The sequence below is a fragment of the Hyperolius riggenbachi genome, chromosome 3, assembly GCF_040937935.1.
Source record: "Hyperolius riggenbachi isolate aHypRig1 chromosome 3, aHypRig1.pri, whole genome shotgun sequence".
NCBI lineage: Eukaryota > Metazoa > Chordata > Amphibia > Anura > Hyperoliidae > Hyperolius > Hyperolius riggenbachi.
In genome coordinates this window covers 341099904-341121813 of record NC_090648.1, presented here as the reverse complement: position 1 = coordinate 341121813, position 21910 = coordinate 341099904, and the positions used below count along the sequence as shown (strand labels likewise).

Below are 21910 nucleotides of genomic sequence, written 5' to 3'. Positions count from 1 at the left end.
TTGTGGAAAAATCTGCTGACATGTTTACTGGTGCATACAGTGGCGTAGCTAAGGAGCTATGGGTCCCAGTGCAAGTTTTACATTGGGCCCCGAAGCACTCTATACATGCCAAATGATACGATGCACCAAAACCAGTCAAAGACAACCACAGTGTATGATGTGCAAGAAGGGGATGGGGAACAGTTTACTAATGATTACTACTATTCAGGGCCGGTTCTACACTTTTTGCTGCCTGAGGCAAACTTGTGAGGATGCCCCCCCTCCCCCCAATTGGAATGATCGCACAGCACCCATGAATTCGCACCGCGCGTTATAGCTGCAGTGAGCCCCCCAACTCAGTATAGGTAGGTAGCCAGGTGTAAGCGCCCCCAGTATTGGTAGCTAGGTACAGTTGCCCCCAGTATAGGTTAGCCAGGTACAGTTGCCCCCGGAATAGGTTGGCTAGGCACTCTCTTCACTTCCTGTTTTTGCCTGGTGCTGCCCACAGACTACTGAGGAAGTCGCCTCACTTGGCATTATGGGCGGACCGGGCCTGCTACTATTCACAGCATCTATAGAAATGATAATTACTAGCACATGACTTATAGAAAGCTAATTTTGTGTTTAAGGGAGGGTCCCTTGGGGCCCCTCTGGCTCAAGGACCCTGATGTGGTCGCAACCTCTGCATCTCCTATTGCTACACCAGTGGGTGCATATAGTTAACCAGGTAAACAATTGGACCGCTCATGCACAGTGGAGCGCAACTTGGCTGGATTGCGGACTACACTGCAGCAGAATGGAGGGGATCAGGTGGACCTTGATCAAGCAGATGGGCCACAGGAGACTAGAGGAAGGCCTAGGTAAGTATCTCCTTAAACTTAGTTTATCTCAGGTACACATTAAATTGCATCATCATTAGTGATGCTCAAATACCCCTTTTCAAAATTCGAGTTAGGTCGAATTCGAATAGTAAATTATTCGAGGTCAGTCGAATATTCGAGTCGAATAATTTTTACTATTCGATTCGACCTCGGACTTCGAGCTCACTATTCGAGTCGGTATTCGAGCTCACTATTCGAGCTGACTATTCGAATTGGCCTTAAATAGCTTCCAACACTTGTTTTGAGGCTGAATGATGCAAGAAACATCTTTTTTTCCAAGTAACAACAGCAAGTGATTATGTGGGGATGTTCCTTTAAAAAAAAATGTGGAAAGAGAAGTTGTGTCCTTAATTTTGTTCAGTAGTGTTACTGTATATACTTGTTCTTCTTCTTCTTTATCTTTCTTCTTCTTCTTCTAGATCTTCTTCTTCTATATCTTCTTCTTCTTCTTCTATATTGTCTTCTTCTTCTTCTTCTTCTTCTTCTTCATCATCTTCTTCTTCTTCTTCATCATCTTCTTCTTCTTCTTCTTCATCATCTTCTTCTTCTTCTTCTTCATCATCTTCTTCTTCTTCTTCATCATCTTCTTCTTCATCTTCATCTTCTTCATCTTCTTCTTCTTCTTCATCTTCATCTTCTTCATCTTCATCTTCTTCATCTTCTTCTTCTTCATCTTCTTCTTCTTCTTCTTCTTCATCTTTTTCTTCTTCTTCTTCATCTTCTTCTTCTTCTTCTTCTTCTTCTTCTTCTTCATCTTCTTCATCATCTTCTTCATCTTCTTCTTCTTCTTCTTCTTCATCTTCTTCTTCTTCATCTTTTTCTTCTTCTTCTTCTTCTTCTTCTTCTTCATCTTCTTCATCATCTTCTTCATCTTCTTCTTCTTCTTCTTCTTCATCTTCTTCTTCTTCATCTTTTTCTTCTTCTTCTTCATCTTCTTCTTCTTCTTCTTCTTCTTCATCTTCTTCATCATCTTCTTCATCTTCTTCTTCTTCTTCTTCTTCATCTTCTTCTTCTTTATCTTCTTCATCTTCTTCATCTTCTTCTTCTTTTTCATCTTCTTCTTCTTTTTCATCTTCTTCTTCATCATCTTCTTCATCTTCTTCTTCATCTTCATCTTCATCTTCTCCTTCTTTTTCAATATCGTCTTCTTCTTCTTCACGTATTTCTCTTTTCAATTTTTTTTTAAAGAAATGCAGCTATTTTTGAGCGTAACAAATAGCTGGTGGGCGCACGCATGTTGGAAGCGCCATTGTATGTGCTCCCTGGCAGTGGAAACACAAAGACAGCAGGAGGTAAATTCAGCAGCAGGAGGAGGAGGATGAGTGTGTGGCAGCAGGCAGTCAATGAGGCAGGCAGCTCGCCGTGACATAATAGCCCTGGTACCTAGCGGTGATACCAGGGCTGTAAATAAACACAACAGGAGGTCCCAGACAGCGGTCGTGCAGCCCACATTGTGTCCAATACACAACTGGGACAACACAGTTTTCAACCCGGGCACCTCAGAAAAATTAAACCTTTTTTTTTTAATGGTTTGTTTGGTTTTGGTTTTGCAACCAATATAGCTATTGTTTGACGTAATAGCTGGTGGCAGAGTGGCAGCAGAAGGTAATTCTGTGTACCCTGGCAGTGGGAAACACAGACAGACAGCAACAGCAGCAGGAGGAATGGAGGAGTAATGTGAGCAGCTATTGTTTGACGTAATAGCTGGTGGCAGAGTGGCAGCAGAAGGTAAATCATCTGTGTAGTGTACCCTGGCAGTGGGAAACACAGACAGACAGCAGCAGCAGCAGCAGGAGGAGGTATGGAGGAGTAGTGTGAGTGTGGCAGCAGGTAGGCAGCGTGACATAATAGCCCTGGTACCTAGCGGTGATGCCAGGGCTGTAAATAAACACAACAGGAGGTCCCAGACAGCGGTCGTGCAGCCCACATTGTGTCCAATACACAACTGGGACAACACAGTTTTCAACCCGGGCACCTCAGAAAAATTAAACCTTTTTTTTTTTTTTTTAATGGTTTGTTTGGTTTTGGTTTTGCAACCAATATAGCTATTGTTTGACGTAATAGCTGGTGGCAGAGTGGCAGCAGAAGAAGGTAATTCTGTGTACCCTGGCAGTGGGAAACACAGACAGACAGCAGCAGCAGGAGGAGGAATGGAGGAGTAGGCGAGCAGCTATTGTTTGACGTAATAGCTGGTGGCAGAGTGGCAGCAGAAGGTAAATCATCTGTGTACCCTGGCAGTGGGAAACACAGACAGACAGCAGCAGCAGCAGCAGCAGGAGGAGGTATGGAGGAGCAGTGTGAGTGTGGCAGCAGGTAGGCAGCGTGACATAATAGCCCTGGTACCTAGCGGTGATACCAGGGCTGTAAATAAACACAACAGGAGGTCCCAGACAGCGGTCGTGCAGCCCACATTGTGTCCAATACACAACTGGGACAACACAGTTTTCAACCCGGGCACCTCAGAAAAATTAAACCTTTTTTTTTTTAATGGTTTGTTTGGTTTTGGTTTTGCAACCAATATAGCTATTGTTTGACGTAATAGCTGGTGGCAGAGTGGCAGCAGAAGAAGGTAATTCTGTGTACCCTGGCAGTGGGAAACACAGACAGACAGCAGCAGCAGCAGCAGGAGGAGGTATGGAGGAGCAGTGTGAGTGTGGCAGCAGGTAGGCAGCGTGACATAATAGCCCTGGTACCTAGCGGTGATACCAGGGCTGTAAATAAACACAACAGGAGGTCCCAGACAGCGGTCGTGCAGCCCACATTGTGTCCAATACACAACTGGGACAACACAGTTTTCAACCCGGGCACCTCAGAAAAATTAAACCTTTTTTTTTTTTAATGGTTTGTTTGGTTTTGGTTTTGCAACCAATATAGCTATTGTTTGACGTAATAGCTGGTGGCAGAGTGGCAGCAGAAGAAGGTAATTCTGTGTACCCTGGCAGTGGGAAACACAGACAGACAGCAGCAGCAGCAGCAGGAGGAGGTATGGAGGAGCAGTGTGAGTGTGGCAGCAGGTAGGCAGCGTGACATAATAGCCCTGGTACCTAGCGGTGATACCAGGGCTGTAAATAAACACAACAGGAGGTCCCAGACAGCGGTCGTGCAGCCCACATTGTGTCCAATACACAACTGGGACAACACAGTTTTCAACCCGGGCACCTCAGAAAAATTAAACCTTTTTTTTTTTTTTATGGTTTTTTGGTTTTTGGTTTTACAACCAATATAGCTATTGTTTGACGTAATAGCTGGTGGCAGAGTGGCAGCAGAAGAAGGTAATTCTGTGTACCCTGGCAGTGGGAAACACAGACAGACAGCAGAAGGGCAGTACACAGCAGCCCACTGTAGGTGTAAAATGTGTGGCTGCAGGCGACGTAATAGTCAAAGTGAACCAGGCTGGCTTAGTGAGCAGGAGCCAGGAGGTGGTAAAGGGTGGTAAGGCACATTAACGATGGTTCCGGCAGCCAGTTCATGTCCCCCTCTCGCCGACAACAGGGGCCAGGAACTCGCCTTCCACCCACGCCTGGTTCATCTTGAGAAACGTCAGTCTGTCCACAGACTTGTGAGACAGACGTGAGCGTTTCTCGGTGACCACGCCACCAGCTGCACTGAAGCAGCGCTCGGACAGCACGCTGGAAGGGGGGCAGGACAGCACTTCCAGGGCGTACTGCGCCAGCTCGCTCCAGATCTCCATGCGCTTGACCCAATACTCCATGGGATCAACAGGGGCATCGCTGTCAAGCCCGCTGTACGACCCCATGTAGTCAGCCACCATGCGGGTCAGGCGCTGGCTGTGACCGGAGGAGGATGCTGCTGCATGCATCTCCTCTCTAGTCACTGCTGCCGGAGCCTCTACAGTCCTGTAGAGCTCGTGGCTGAGAGACAGCAGGTCTGTGGGGCGCTTGCTGCTGCTGGATGCAGGCACCTGCTGCTGCCTCTGTGCTGGCTGCTGGACAGTGGGGGTGGAAGGCTGGGGGAAGGCTTCCTCCAAGCGCTCAACAAGGGCCTGCTGCAAGCTCCTTATTTGTTGCGCTGGGTCTCCTCCTGCAGGCGGCAGGAACTGGCTCAACTTCCCCTTGAGGCGTGGGTCCAACATCATGCTGATCCAGATGTCCTCCCTCTGCTTCATCTGGATCACCCTGGGGTCCCTGCGCAGGCACGTCAGCATGTGCGCTGCCATTGGGAAGAGGCGGGCCACGTCTGCTGGCACATCGACGTCAGTGCTGTCCTCATCCTCCTCCTCTGCCGCCTCATCCTCTCTCCACCCCCGCACCAACTCAGCTGCGCTGTGCTGATCCCCCTCATCAGCAGCCAGGTCAGGGACCTCCACCAAGTCCTCCTCCTCCTCCCCCTCAGAGGTGGACTGCGCAGCTGGTTGCCGCTCCTGCTGGTCCAAGGCTGCCGCTCCCTGTTCCAGCAAAGCATCGAGGGCCCTGTTCAGCAGAGAAACCAGGGGCACCCACTCGCAGACCATAGCATGGTCCCTGCTCACCATGTTTGTGGCCTGCAGGAAGGGAGCCAGCACAAAGCACACCTGCTGCATGTGCCTCCAGTCATCATCGGGGACGATGGACGGGATGTTGCTGGTCTTGTCCCTTCTCTGAGCGGCGGAAACAGTGGCCAGGGCAAGGTACTGTTTGACAGCGCGCTTCTGTTCAACCAGACGCTCCAACATCGCCAGGGTGGAGTTCCAGCGAGTCGGAACGTCAAGGATCAGCCGATGGCGTGGCAGATCCAGCTCCTTTTGCACGTCTTCCAGGCTCGCACAGGCTGCAGCCGAGCGCCGGAAGTGACGCACAACATTCCTTGCCGTTTCCAGCAGTTCGCCCATCCCCTGGTAGGTGCGCAGGAACTTCTGCACCACCAGGTTCAGCACGTGGGCAAGACAGGGGATGTGGGTCAGGTTTCCCCTGTCTATTGCGGCAACCAGATTGGCCCCATTGTCGGCCACCACCTCTCCGACTCTGAGGCCTCTGGGGGTCAGCCAAATCCTCTCCTGCTCCTGGAGTTTGGCCAACACATGGGTTGCCGTCAGTTTGGTCTTCCCAAGGCTGACCAAGTGCAGCAGCGCTTGGCAGTGGCGGGCCTTCACGCTGCTGCTGAGGCGGGGGGTTTGGCCAGGTGTGCCGGAGGATGGCAGAGGATTGGAGGAACCTGCTGCAGTTCCCCTGACCCTGCGGGGTGGCACCACCCACTGTGTTGCTGCTGCTGCTGTGCCCGCTGCTGCTCTCCCATCCTCACCCCCTTCCACCAAGCTGACCCAGTGGACAGTGAAGGACAGGTAGCGGCCTGTCCCGAAGCGGCTGCTCCAGGAGTCCATGGTGACGTGGACCCTTTCACCAACCGCGTGCTCCAGCCCTCGCTCCACATTGGCCATCACAAAGCGGTGCAGTGCAGGAATGGCCTTGCGGGCAAAGAAGTGTCTGCTGGGGAGCTGCCAGTCTGGGGCTGCGCAAGCAAGCAGCGCACGAATGTCGCTCCCCTCCTGCACGAGCGTGTACGGCAGGAGTTGGGAGCACATGGCCCGTGCCAGCAAGCCGTTCAGCTGCCGCACGCGACGGCTGCTGGGAGGCAGAGCCCTAACCACCCCCTGGAAGGACTCGCTCAAAAGGCTCTGGCGTGGCCTTTTGCTGACACGGGAATCAGCAGACACAGCAGAGGAGGCCACTGAGGACTGGCTGCCAGAACAGGCCTCAGTGTCGGCGGCAGGAGTTGCAGAGGGGGGAGGAGCAGTGCGTTTCCGCACTCCTGCTGGTGCTGCTGGAGGAGCAGGAGGGCGGGTGGCTGCTGTTGCTGCTGCTGCTGCTGAAGGCTGTGCAGTGATGGGTGTGGTGCCACTGCCAGCACCAGATGCCTTCAGCCTCTGGAACTCCTCATGCTGGTGGAAATGTTTAGCCGCAAGGTGGTTGATGAGCGAGCTGGTGCAGAACTTTAAGGGGTCTGCACCTCTGCTCAACTTCCGCTGACAGTGGTTGCAAGTGGCGTACTTGCTGTACACAGTGGGCATGGTGAAATATCGCCAGATTGGTGACTTAAACATCCCCCTACGGCATGGAAGCGCTGCTGCCTGTCTCCCTGTGGTGGTTGGGGGGGGGGGCTTGGGGGGCTTGGGTGCGGCTGGTGGTGGTACTGGCAGATGCTGCTGCTGCTGCTGCTGAGCCTGAGACACCAGCAGGCTGTGGGACCTGCCTACTGCTGCTGCCAATGCTTGCAATGATGCGCCTCCTTGCAAGGCCCACAAGAGCATCCTCCTCCTCCTCCTCAGAGCTGCTGAGGACGACATCCCCTGGAGGTGGTGGCACCCAGTCTCTGTCTGTCACCGGGTCATCATCATCCTCCCCCTCCTGAAACATGTCCTGCTGGGATGAGGACCCCCCAAACTCCTCTCCTGATGCATGGATGGGCTGCTTGACTGTCGCCACAGTCTTGCTGTCCAATCCCTCATCCCCCAAAGTGCCCATCAGCATCTCCTCCTCAAAATCGCCAACAACAGCAGACAATTGACTCATGATGCCTGGGGTCAAAAGACTGCTGAATGACAGGTCGCCAACTGACGGTGAACTGGCCTCCTCCCCAGGCCCTGCTGGGCGGCTGCTGCGAACAGGGGTGGTGGTGGTGGTGGTGGTGGTGGTGAGGGTGGAGGCCTCGGATGCAGAGCTGATGGCGGGCTGCTCATCCTCCGTCATGAGTTGCACCACAGTGTCTGCATCCTTTTCCTCAATGGGACGTTTCCGACCCGGCTGGAGGAAAATGGGAGCAGGTGCTACACGCTGCTGCTGCTGTGTCTCTGCAGCGTGAGTTGCAGATGCTCCTGCTGGGCGGCGCCCAAGGCGTCCACGGCCAGTGGCTATGGGAGGAATGTTAGCCACTGACGCTGCTGCTGCTGCTGCGGAACTGTGCATGGTGGCGCGCCCGCGGCCGCGGCTTGCCACAATGCTGCTCCCTCTCCTCCTGATTCCCTTGCTGCCCTTGCCCTTGACCAAACCGCGCTGGCTGCCACTTCCAGACATCTTCAATGTTTTGGGCGTATAGACAAAAGTTTTTTAAAAGGGCGGGTGAAAAGTGGGGTACTTTAATGAGGTGAGTTGGTTGGTTGGTGAGGTGACTGAGTGAGTGTCCCCTAGTACAGTAAGTAAGTAGTAACAGTCAGGAAGTACAACTAGCAGTTACAATAATCAGTAGTAATCACAAGTAAATTTAGTGTGTGTACACTCAGACAGTGAGTGCACGCACGCAGGAGCTAGTAGCCTATGAACACAGTGACTGAGTGTCCTAGACTCCTAGTACAGTAAGAGTAAGTAGTAACAGTAAGTAGAACTAACTAATTACAATAATCAATCAGCGATCAGAAGGAAATGGAGTGTGGGTGTGTGTACACTCAGACAGTGAGTGCACGCACGCAGGAGCTAGTAGCCTATGAACACAGTGACTGAGTGTCCTAGACTCCTAGTACAGTAAGAGTAAGTAGTAACAGTAAGTAGAACTAACTAATTACAATAATCAATCAGCGATCAGAAGGAAATGGAGTGTGGGTGTGTGTACACTCAGACAGTGAGTGCACGCACGCAGGAGCTAGTAGCCTATGAACACAGTGACTGAGTGTCCTAGACTCCTAGTACAGTAAGAGTAAGTAGTAACAGTAAGTAGAACTAACTAATTACAATAATCAATCAGCGATCAGAAGGAAATAGAGTGTGGGTGGTGTGTGTACACTCAGACAGTGAGTGCACGCACGCAGGAGCTAGTAGCCTATGGACAGTGACTGAGTGTCCTAGACTCCTAGTACAGTAAGAGTAAGTAGTAACAGTAAGTACAACTAACTAATTACGATAATCAATCAGCGATCAGAAGGAAATGGAGTGTGGGTGTGTGTACACTCAGACAGTGAGTGCACGCACGCAGGAGCTAGTAGCCTATGAACACAGTGACTGAGTGTCCTAGACTCCTAGTACAGTAAGAGTAAGTAGTAACAGTAAGTAGAACTAACTAATTACAATAATCAATCAGCGATCAGAAGGAAATGGAGTGTGGGTGTGTGTACACTCAGACAGTGAGTGCACGCACGCAGGAGCTAGTAGCCTATGAACACAGTGACTGAGTGTCCTAGACTCCTAGTACAGTAAGAGTAAGTAGTAACAGTAAGTACAACTAACTAATTACGATAATCAATCAGCGATCAGAAGGAAATAGAGTGTGTGTTGTGTGTGTACACTCAGACAGTGAGTGCACGCACGCAGGAGCTAGTAGCCTATGAACAGTGACTGAGTGTCCTAGACTCCTAGTACAGCAAGAGTAATTAGTAACAGTAAGTAGAACTAACTAATTACAATAATCAATCAGCGATCAGAAGGAAATAGAGTGTGTGTTGTGTGTGTACACTCAGACAGTGAGTGCACGCACGCAGGAGCTAGTAGCCTATGAACACAGTGACTGAGTGTCCTAGACTCCTAGTACAGTAAGAGTAAGTAGTAACAGTAAGTACAACTAACTAATTACGATAATCAATCAGCGATCAGAAGGAAATAGAGTGTGTGTTGTGTGTGTACACTCAGACAGTGAGTGCACGCACGCAGGAGCTAGTAGCCTATGAACAGTGACTGAGTGTCCTAGACTCCTAGTACAGCAAGAGTAATTAGTAACAGTAAGTAGAACTAACTAATTACAATAATCAATCAGCGATCAGAAGGAAATAGAGTGTGTGTTGTGTGTGTACACTCAGACAGTGAGTGCACGCACGCAGGAGCTAGTAGCCTATGAACACAGTGACTGAGTGTCCTAGACTCCTAGTACAGTAAGAGTAAGTAGTAACAGTAAGTAAGTAGAACTAACTAATTACGATAATCAATCAGCGATCAGAAGGAAATAGAGTGTGTGTTGTGTGTGTACACTCAGACAGTGAGTGCACGCACGCAGGAGCTAGTAGCCTATGGACAGTGACTGAGTGTCCTAGACTCCTAGTACAGTAAGAGTAAGTAGTAACAGTAAGTACAACTAACTAATTACGATAATCAATCAGCGATCAGAAGGAAATAGAGTGTGTGTTGTGTGTGTACACTCAGACAGTGAGTGCAGTGCGCACACGCAGGAGCTAGTAGCCTATATGAACAGTGACAGTGAGTGTCCCTACGGGTACAGTAAGAGTAAGTAGTAAGTAAGTACAACTAACTAACAATAATCTATCAGTAATCAGAAGGAAATAGAGTGTGTGTACACACAGACAGTGAGTGAGCGCACACACGCAGGAGCTAGCTAGTAGCCTATAAACAGTGACAGTCAGTGAGTGTCCTACTCCTAGTACAGTATAACTACAATACTATTAGTAAAGGACAGCAGAAATACTGGTATAGATGAGAGAAATAAACAGAGGACAGCTGCCCACAGAGGCAAGGCCCCCCTGAGGCCTAAACCTGTAAGCTTGCAGCAGCTGCCTGTCTCTAATGTAACACACAAGCTACTAACTAAAATACAATGTCTAAATAACTAACAACAATATAGGTGTGTATAGGAGGTGTATGTGAGCAAAAACGCTAGGTAAATGACCACAATAGAGCTCTTGCTAAGCCAAAGCACAAAGGAGCAACTCTCTCTCTGTACAAGTCTCAGGCAAGCACGGAGAAACGTAACATGGCGGCCGCTATTTATAGGGTAGGGGCTGGCCAGGGTCCCCCTCTGTGATTGGCTGCCGTCAGAGGGCCTGGGAGCCCTCTGATTGGCTCTAAGGACATCAATCTGGGCTATGACGCTATTCGAGCTCGGTACCGAGCTCGAATAGCGCCGGGTTGCTCGAATAGCTCGAATAGTGAATGGGCTATTCGAGTGTACTCGGATAGCCCATTCGAATAGCTCCAGCTATTCGGAGCTCGAATACCGAGCTCGAATAGCTGAAAAAGAGCTCGAATATTCGAGCTACTCGAATATTCGAGCTCTGCTGAGCACCACTGATCATCATCATTAAAACTTGACACAAATAACCAAACACACATCTGAACTATGTGTAATATTTCAGATGTGGACCTGCTGTCTTACCTGTGGAACTGGGATATAAAGAGGACAGATAAGCTGAGTCTAAGACAATGATGCAAACTGCATCGGAGAACCCAACAAAGACTGCTGATTTATCCAGTATGCTGACAAAGCTGGAGTCCTCCAGGCTCCAGCATACAGTGGATGGAGACAACTGACAACTGGTACTAGACAGGACTAATGAAAACTACCAGGATGTCATGTGATGGAATCAGGTTTGAGGTGGAGCAGTTAATTTGGGTGCCCAGTAGAGAATTCTGTGCTGAGCAGAGGTTCAGTAGCTTCTGGAGAATTAGTAAGCTAAGAAAACAAGTAGCTTGTGGAGCAATCAGCAGTGAACCTAGAAAACTTAAAGGGGACCTGAAGTGAATTATTATCCTCATACAGCCCACCACTTCAGTGCACTCACATATCATGGCGCTGGGTCACAGATGGAAATGCCGCTCCAGGGCCCATGTTGACCTGACACAATTGTGTCACTTGGCATCATGGGCCAATCGCCCCTGCTCTGGACTTTGCAGTGTTATTTGGTATAGAATGGGAATTGATATGGCTCTGTAAAATGAACAGGGTATTGACATACTCAATGTTAACACAAAGGCAGCTATTGTTTCTTTAATTTGGTAATACTGTTATTGCTTCTCACCTTGCTTGCACATGCGGTAATTCCATCTGGGCTACAACAAAAATAAACAAATACAAAGCAGGGAATTTGTACACCCCATGGCAGGCTGGTAATTTGGGCACTGCAGAAGAATGTAGCACCCAGTGTATAATTTGGGTGCCGGAGTTTTCAGTGGTGCATTGAGTTTGGTTACTATGTAGCTGAACTCCATATAGTGGTGAAGATAGCGGTGGTGATGAACAGAGTTCAGATACATGGTAGCCAAACTCCCAATAAAGCAAATTGGGGGTGGGGGGGGGGGAGTGAGAGTGTGGCATAAGGAGTTTGTGCCAAAACTCACATGCGCTAACTGTAGTGTTAAGCACAGGTGGGGGGGTCGGTGAAGGGTTAGTATTAGGCATCGGTAGGGGGTAGGTTAGTGTTGAAAGTAGGTAGGGGGAGGGTTATTATGAGAGGTAGGTTAGGTAAAGCAGTAGATATCTGTAAAATTACTGATATATATACTATTGCCATTAATCCACGCCAAATAGTAGAATATTGGAAATATTACTGGTATTCTACTAGCGCATTTATCTGGCACCTTTTATGAATGTACGCACACCCATAACTACTTGTAACTCAGAGGGAGTTAGGCAGCAGCCTCTTCACAAGAAAGAATGTGAATATGATGAATTAAGGGGCTTATAAACCCACTTCAAGGGCGCCTGACTCCTACTTTTACATTAAATATGTGTCTCCGATAATGAAGTGGATTAAGTAGCATAGCCCATATCCTTCCTTTCATTACATTTTGTCTGAGCATAGGTTAACCATAAGGCCAGTGTGCCATTTCTGGAGCTAGAGTTACAGTATATACACTTCTTGTTTCCTCGTTCTTTCTTCTAATCATTAATCCAGCTTCAGAACCTGTTAGGTGTATTGTTAATACACGTTGACATTTACAGTAAAAAGGAGCACTATCAGGTAAAGGTTGGGCAGAATTCCATCATTACCTTCACCTGATCTCACCATTGGGGAAAATACACCAGTCACTCCCTGTTTTCCTTTTCATGATTACTTATGTTTTGGAAGCTGCGGTTTTATCCCTGCAAACTGGAAACACATGCATTCTGGAAACATCCATATGTATGAATACTGTATATGTTTGCTACGCTTTACATCATGTCTAAACATGATGTTAACAATTCTTAGAAAACAACCCAAAATAGATAGTTTGAAATGTTGCTATGTCATATAAGCCTATACCAAAACTAATAACCGTTTAAGCATAATTGTATTCCACCTAAATGTCCTCATCACTTGATTCATTCATAGGTGAGCCTGTGTCAGTAAGTTAGGGACGACAGAGAGAGAGTGTAACTATACCTCCACTTGAGTTATGAGTAGGTCTGGGTCATGCATACATGTACTGTATGAACAATTGCAGATGTACATACTCACACCCACATGCATCCACAGGCCTGTGCACATACTCTGTGTTTAACCTCCCTGGCGGTGCATTTCTGTCAGGAATTAGGAGTCAAAAGCGGTACATTTTTTTTCATTAATTTTAGGTCTCCGATTTTTAAGTCTTAACTCACCAAAATACATCAGAATAAAAGTGTGGTAGACATTCTGCATATAAATAAAAGTCAGGAACACAAAATTGTTGAAGTAAATAAATTTATCAATAATCTGAAATAAAACTGTACAAATAAGGCAGCAGATTATGCAGTATGTACATATATACTCCTAATACACCTCCCGTGTGTGGTATATTTTAAAGCAAGGAATTGCACACAGGGCAACATCACAGTCTGGACAGTAGAATCGTGATTCTTTCCTGATTCTTTTCCCCTTCTCGTCGCTTTTGCTGCAGCACACATGACATGTCCTAGTTGGGGCATTTTTTTGGGGAGTTGGTGGAATGTATTCCATAAAATGGCGGCCAGTGAGGCGCTCCGGATTTACCACATAAGGGGCACGGCGTCCAACTCTGGCATCCGATGCAGTCTGGTACCTTAGACAGATACATTCGCACAGTTTCCAGATGAAATCAGCGTGCGTCACTGGCCTGTCACTTCCCTGCTTGTGCAGAATGTATGCATTCCAAATGCTTTGTTCCAGTAGGTGCCGGAAAATCTTCTTATAATACTTTTTCTGCTGTTTCCTGACAGCAGGATAAAAGGTCACCCCCTGGTCATCTTTGTCCACACCACCCATGGTGTGGTTATAGTCCACCACGACCTGCGGTTTTACAATATCTTTTCCTCCTCTCGTTCTGGTGGGGACAGTGGAGGTGTCATGAACAGTAGAGAGGAGACAGACATCTTTTTTGTCCCGCCACCGGAGGGCTAACATCTTCCCTTTCTGCCAAGCAGCTATGTCCCCAGTCTTCAGCTTCTGCTTGGCAAAGGCCGACGGCATCTCCCTCCTGTTAGCCCTAACAGTGCCATAGGTGTCAGTCTTATGCTTTATAAGAATCTCAGACAGTTCAGGGGAGGTATAGAAATTATCTGTGGTGAGACAGTAGCCTTTGTCCAACAAAGGCTCCAGAAGGGACAATACAGACGATGTCACCACTCCAAACTCGCTAAACCTGGGACAAAATTTTGTGCCTTTTCCCGTATACAAAATAGTATTCCAGATGTATCCGGTACTTGACTCGCATAGCGTGTATGACTTGATCCTAAAGCGGGCCCGCTTGGAAGCAATATATTGGAGCCAGCTCAGCCTCCCCTTATAGGCCATCAGGCTCTCGTCCACGATGATGTCCCTCTGTGGCACATACGTGGTCCTGAAATTTTCCACCACCATCTGGTAGACCTCCCAAATTTTTTTTAGTTTTGGAGCAGGGTGGGTCGACTCCTCAAAAGTTTCATTGTTAGAAAAGTGGAGAAATTCCATTATAAGGGAGAAACGGTACTCGGACATAACTGTACCGAAGAAGGGGGTTGCAATGATCTTATTCGTGCTCCAGTACCATTTCTGCAGGGGCTTCCCCACCACTCCCTGCAGAATGATCAGGCCCAAAAACAGCCAAATATCCGCTGCTGTTACCGGCTCCCAGGTCCTGCTTCTGGAAAAGGGTCCTTGAGGAGTAGCCAATTGTTGGGTCGCATAGCGATTAGTCTCCTCCACTATCCTCTCAATAACCGCCTCCGAGAAGAAAAGCTGCAGGTATGCCAGGGGGTTGCACTCGCACTCCTTCTTCAGGCCAGGCTCCCCAGTAAAAGGGAAACGTGGGGGCGGTGGCGGAGACTGAGAAAGGTCGATGGGGCACCAAACCCGGACATCACTAACGTCGCTGGTGATGGCATCGCTGTCGCTATCTGGGTCGGATGACAGATCCCCAGGTGCTTCGCTATCACTGGAGTCCGCCAGTGACTGCAGATCGCTGTCCTCCAACTCCGCCAGCGCTTCCACGGTGAGACGTCTTCTGGAGGATGATGCCATAGTAAATCCAGGCAGAGGTCGGTGCAGGCAGCAGGCAAAGAGTAGTCCAAGTCCAGGCAAAAATCGTCAACGGGTAATTTAATCAAATCCAGGCAGAAGGCAGAAAGAGTAGTCAAAGTCCAGGCAAAATCAGCAACGGGTAATCAATCAAATCCAGGCAGAAGGCAGAAAGAGTAGTCAAAGTCCAGGCAAAAATCGGTAACAGGTAGGCAGAAATCAAGATTAGATAAGCACTCACAGATCACAGAGATCACAGCCAGCTCCTCTCCAGCTCAACAGCCACAACACCTCAGCAATCCAGGAAGAAAAAGGCAACATTGCATTGGATACAAAATCCCATTGTATCCAATACAATGCTGTTTTGGCCCAATCAGAGGAGTTTATTTTAAAAAAAAATTTATACTCCCTCCCTCCCCTCCCCTCCCTCCCTCCCCTGTGACCCTACGCTGCCCCTGTCACTCTGCCGCTGATCGGCTAATTATGGGCTAATTGGCCGCCGGGTCCCCAAAGATCAGAGCGGTAAGGGGGACTCCGGCGGCCGGGTGGAAGAAGCCTGGGTCCCGCTGACAAGCGCTGATCGCGCGCGGGACCCAGGGATTGGCTGCAGGCATTTTTTTTTTCCAATAGGCTCCCTCCCCGATGATTTCTCGCCGCCCACGACGTCACGACGCACCGCCGATCCTCCCAGCTAATTGGCCGCCGGGTCCCGGAAGATCTGAAGGTAATGCGGACTCCGGCAGCCGGGGGGAAGAAGCCTGGGTCCCGCTGACAAGCGCTGATCGCGCGCGGGACCCAGGAATTCAATGCAGCCATTTATTTTGCTCACACGAGCAGAGCTCGGGCTTACCACTCCTGACATGTGTCAGCCAGCCCGAGCTCTGCTCGTGAATACCGCCAGGGAGGTTAAAGAGAAGCTGTCAGCCATACTATTTTAGGAAAAAAAATATATAAGTAGATAAATACTTGCTCTACTTACATAACATATGTTTTGCACTGTCCACGTTTTGATTCCTGTGAATTTTATAAAGGAAAAGTAGAGAATCCTATTCTAGACAGTTTCCATATTTACCGTGGCTATTTTGAAGCCAGTCGTGATGTAATATCTGGCCTTAGTCTCCTATGACTGATTTGCCTGCCCTTCACTATAGAAAGTGCATTGTTTCAGCCTTAGAAATTTTGGCCAATCAGAGAGGAACAGAGGTGTGGGAGGGGAAAACGGGGGGGAAAGAGGCTTCAGCCAATCAGGCTGCATTAGTTAAGCCTGAGGGGAAAGTAGAGAAGTAAAAAAAAGATAACCCAGCATGCCCTGCAACTTCTCTTTTGTGTACCACATTTTCTGTGTACCAAATTTTCTGTGTACCAAATAAGAGTCATGTAAACTGGGCAGTGGCGTTTCTACAATAGGGCGCAGGGGGGCGTGGCGCACCGGGTGACAGCCAGCCAGGGGGGTGTCACCACGACCCCCCATTGTTGCAGACAGTGCATGAGGGGAAGAGCAGCGCTAAAAGGAGGGGTGACTGGGATAGCGGCAGGGAGGGGGGAAAGATCCCCCCCCTCCCTCACCTGGGTCCCCTCCTTCTGCCTCTCTTCCCCTCTAAATGACAGCGGGGGCAGTGGGTAACTTACAGTCAGAGCAGAGTGGAACGCAGAAGTAAAGTGAGTAGTCTCTGCCCGCCCGCCCTGACTGTAAGTTCCCCCCTCCCCGCCGCTGCCCCCACTGCCCCTCCTTCTAGCGCTGCTTCCCCCCGCCTGGAGCAGCTATACTGGGGGCAACTAAACTAGCTATACTGGGGGCAACTAAACTAGCTATACTGGGGGCATCTATACTGGGGGCAACTATACTAGCTATACTGGGGGCAACTAAACTAGCTATACTGGGGGCATCTATACTGGGGGCAGCTAACTGGAGAATGATAATTTATCAACAAGAAAAGTAATAGTGATTTTAACTTTTGGATTTCCTGATTAGCATCCTTATTACTTGTTTACCAGATAAAAATAAAGAATTGATTTTTTATTTTATGCCCAACAGTTACTCTTTAAGGACATTCAAGCACTTTTCTAGAAAACAGAGCTACCTGTGAGATCTGATCAGCATATTGGCTTGTTTCCTTCAGTGGTGCAAATACGAACCATTAGGATCCAATGTGGAATTTGGAACTGCCCCCTCTTCCTCCCTATTCCTTCCCCACAAGTGTCCCCTCAGACAGCAGTATTAGTTAGTACCCCTGAGACAGCAGTATTAGGTAGGGTCCCTAAAACAGCAGTATTAGGTAGGACCCCTCAAACAGAAGTATTAGGTAGGACCTTTCAGAAAGCAGTATTAGGGAGGGGCCCTCAGACAGCAGTATTAGGTAGGACTTAAATTGCTGGATCACTAGAAAATCACAAAGCACCGCATCCCCATTGACTGAACCCAACTGCCAATACAGGAAAGTACAGAATTAACTGCATTGGCATTTGGCTACAGATCGAATCGCACAAGTGGGAACAGTGTAATCAGTAAATCACATCCTATCCAAAAATCAGATCATAGCATGGCGAATGGAAAAAGGACCTTAGTGTTTATTGCATTATACATTAAAGCCAAAAATGTCATCCTGCAGTACATGCAAGCTGTATGTAAAAGAATAAATGAAAAGTTTTGCATGATCTTTACACTATGTGACAAAAGGCTTGCCTCTTTTATACCAAAACCATTGTCCTCTATCATGTTAAGAGCTGCTGAACCCGATTCTCTGGCCTCTACATGACATTAACAACTAATCCCAAGGTAATGAAATTTAAGGCAACACTATAGTCTAGTTTATTGTGCTATATTGCTCAGTTCATACCTTTTTGGATGAAAATGAGATGCAAATGCCATGCTAATGAAGTGCTGGCAGTCCCACTTCCTATTTATCCCTTATTCAGTCTGTAAAACTGAATGCGAGAACTGGACATTGTTATGTTCGCTCAGTCAGAGCTAAATCCAGCATTATGAAAAGGTACGTTCTGCCAGGCCTTAAATAGCACAAATAAATCATTCCAACAACAAATGATCTCGGCCTACTGTCTGCATGGCTGCCATCAGGAAAGCAGGCCCTGGGGGATGTCCTGGCTGCCATTGTGCCTCATCTAAACGCTTCCCTGGAGCAAATAAGAAACCCCCGCTTTCTTGTTTACTGACTTTCCCATGTGCCCCGATTATGATAATCAGTGGCAGATTCTCCCGGGCACCTCATCTCACAAGTAAGTGGCTGGGAAAACTAATTAAACATTTAATTACCATGGGCTGATTCTCCACAATAGTAACACATTAAGCCATGACTTGTGATTAAACATACTGCATGCTTCATTAGTGCTATCCATGTGAATTTTCCAACAGACGTCATTCTTAGGCCATGGGTAACACCTACTGACTCAATGCCAAGGTCTTTGAAACAGGCTTGGAAATTGTCTAATTAAGGATGCTTCAGAGTCCAAATAGGTACTTTCATCACTAGCTGAATAGGGAACATCGCTAACCTGAGGATGCCTCAGTGCTTCATAAAGAAAGGCAAGTGTGATGGATCTGATAGTACATAGGCTGAAACAATGCCCACATAGCCAAACAGCACTAACACCCTAAGCTTTAAGAAAAAAAAGCCGTATATTCAGATAGCCATACTTAATGAATGCGCATACTCAGTTTTCTGTCACTTTAATAGGATTTGATGATAGTTTATCTGTTATGTACAGTGACCTCCGTCACAGGAAAAATGTATTGAGCAGACTGATATTTTTTCTATTGTCCCATTTTTGCCATGTGAGATCACTTACCTGCATGAACGATGTCTTACAGCATTACAATATACATACGTTAACAGGTATATTTGTGCTGGGTGAAAATAATCCTGTAACACCCAGCATGTGTGCCTTGAGAGGGCAGTAGGGGGATTCAGTAAGGTGAGTCCCTGCAACCTACAGGCTACCCCCTCCCCCCCCCAACAAAGATCAGCCAGTCACCTCTTCCTTAGGGGATAATGGTGCTCGCTCCTCTCAGCAAATACAGAGTTAAATGCAGAGAGGCATAAGTGGAGTGCTATACATTAAAGTGAACCTCCGGACTAAAAATCTACTCAGCAGAACTGAAAAGGCTTGGTATTTCTTTAACAGTTTCACAGCATCAGAACTTTGTTTTTCTTACCAAAGCATCATTTTTAGCTGCATTTTTAGCTAAGCTCCACCCATCAAAGAAAAAAGGCCGAGCTTTTTTTCCCTGATGCTGTGCAGAGCATGGTGGGATTTCCTATGTTGTTATTCACGTTGCCTAGCAACTGGGAGAGGTGCTCAGGACACAGGACAGTTGGAACTGTGTCTCATGCTCCCTGTCACCTCCTTTCAACCAAAAAGATGGCTGCCATCATGAAATCAAACATTTGCCTGTTCTATTAAAACAGTGTGGGTAAGAGATTATATTACCTATCTATTTTAATTAGCATAACTAATGTAACTTAATGACAGTATGTTTGTTTAGGCTGGAGTTCCTCTTTAACTGCTTCTGGCAGCAAGACAGGCCTTCCTCATTTCCCTCTTTTGTGTAGCTTTGCGCTTTGCAGCCAATCACCATGTGGCTCCCATCATGTGACATCATAGGCTGTACAGTGACTGGCTGCTAGACGTGCAGCTACACAGAAGAGTAAGAAGGACCTGTCAGGCTGCTGGAAGCAGGTAATGTATAATGCTCCGCTGCTACCGCTCTGCATTTAACTCTGCATTTGCTGACAGGAGCAGGACCCCTTAGCCATCGACTACCCACCCCCCTATGATAGCAGGGTGTGCAGGGCCTATTGTTATTATTATTATTATTGATTTATAAAGCACCAAAATATTCCGTGGCGCTGTACAAAGTAAGAAACAAACATTGGAAACAAAATAATACAGACAACGGTATACACCAATATACAATATACAGAATTGGTAACAAAATACAGAATTCGTACAAAATAAATAATTGGTGATGACAGTGATAAAAGTAACACGATGAATAAAATGTATAATGAACTCCAAGACACAAAAGGTTGAGAGAGCCTTGCCCTAACAATCTAAAGGAATGGGGGAAAGAAGAGGTGGGTTAGTATGCAATAAACATACCTAGAGGCAGTGTGTTTTTAGGCTATCTAGTAGTTTCAATGCAACTTGGCCGTAGGTCAAAGGGAGAATGGCCTAAGGTAGAGCGTATGCTTGTCAGAAAAAGTGAATTTTGAGAGAATGCTTAAAGAAGTCATCAGGCAAAAATCGTTCCCCAACCCCCCCCCTAATTACCCAGGGCTTTGTCCAGCCCCTTGCAGCTGACATGTCCCACGCCGTAACTCCGCATTCAGCCTCCAGCCCGAGGTCAACGCCAGTGCAGAGGGTGACCTTGAGGTCATCTCTAATGTGCCTGTTCGAACTCTGCTGTCAATCAAGCCCATGTTGTTCACGGTGTACTGTGCAGGCAGAACTACTGCGCTTGCGCAGTACACCGCAGTCAACATGGATTTAATTGACAGCGGCGCTCGTGCAGACACACTAGAGGAGGTCGGCCTCTGCACCGGTGAGGACCTCGGGCCGGAGGCTGAACGCGTAGCTGCGGCATGGGACATGTCGGCTGCTAGGCTTTGGAGGAAGCCCCGAGTAGAGTGGGGGGGGGGGACGATTTTTGTCTGATGACTCCTTTAAAGATATCAAAGGTTGGAGAGTGAGGGATGTGTTGTGGAAGGGTATCCCAGAGGAGGGGTGTAGCATGATGTGATTGCAAGGAGGTAATTCTAGAGGAGGACAATCCCTGCTGTTATCTGCAGTAGTGCAGTGCTTGTTCCAATACAGTTACAGTAAGCACGGGTGTGTCTTAATCATTTTGCTTTAACATTTTTTATCAGGAAAATGTTTATGAAACAACCTGACAATGTTTGTCCCACCTTTTGTCCCCATGTAGACTGCCATATCCAAAGAACTGAAGAGACCAACAACATATGGCTCCTTCAACTGCACTATACCAACTTACATGGCCTATGAGATTCAGGGGGAATGTGCAAAACGGGGTGACGAAACCCCCTCTACCTTTGCAAATTGCCTTTATCTAATAGTACTGTATGATAAATAGGGCTCGTCCATACCTCATGCTAGGGGATGTGGAAGTAACTAAACTCTGGGAAGGGGTAGTGGAGTACTAATGTTGAAATCTAGGAGCCCCTTTTAATAATAAGGTGACAGATATCTGCCCATTCCCAAGTGCATGTGAAAAAGGGTAATTTTTTGCCCCCGTATTTAACTATTTATAACAAAGATTTTGAAGTATTTTAAAAATGGTTTTAAAGGGACTCCGAGCACCTCTCATGGGCATGCCTTTAAGCCAGACGACTTCCAACAAAGTCGTGCTATGACCCCTCTGGAGGAACCTCTTGCAATGGCCATCCGTGTCACTTCCTCTTCCTGCTTCATTCAGTGATGCACTTCTCTAATAGAGAAGGCAGGGAAGTTATAACATAGCCAAGATGGCAGCCGCGATTTTTACATTAAAATCTTAAAACTATTTGGTGTAGAATGGTGATTCAGGCATCAAATGAAAGAGGAGAGCACAAGCTTCAGAAAGGTATGCATCTTTAAATACTTTGCAGTACTGGTTGGAGTCTTAAAGGCATACCCATGAGAGGTGCTTGGAGTCCCTTTAATCAATTTTAACATAAATCAAATCAGTTTTGTGAAACTGGCATTATAATTCTGCCACTAACTAAGGACAAAATTAGATACTAAATTAGTGTAGGTGTGGTAAAAATGTCTGAGCTTATAGAAGGAGCATCAATTGGCAGCTTACTGACATCACCACAAAATATTAACAGATCTCTGTGTAATGCATTGCAGAGTACAAATCGCCATTTTTATTTTTTTCCATACTAAATAAATGGCGAACTTGACTAGGGATTTAGCAAGCATCTTGCTAAGCGAGTTTGGGGCTAATTTGCGATGA

At 47.4% G+C, this 21910-nt stretch overlaps 1 protein-coding gene across 1 annotated transcript; it reads right to left on the bottom strand.

The window, feature by feature from the left end:
* Positions 1-13236: 13236 nt before the first annotated feature.
* LOC137562329 (piggyBac transposable element-derived protein 4-like) lies at positions 13237-14940 on the bottom strand. The gene has a single exon (XM_068273666.1). It carries the CDS (start codon positions 14938-14940, stop codon positions 13237-13239), a length of 1704 nt encoding a protein of 567 aa, XP_068129767.1.
* Between the last annotated feature and the right edge of the window lie 6970 nt (positions 14941-21910).

Coding starts and splice junctions, on each gene's coding strand:
- LOC137562329 (XM_068273666.1), bottom strand. CDS start 14,940: ATGGCATCATCCTCCAGAAGACGTCTCACCGTGGAAGCGCTGGCGGAG.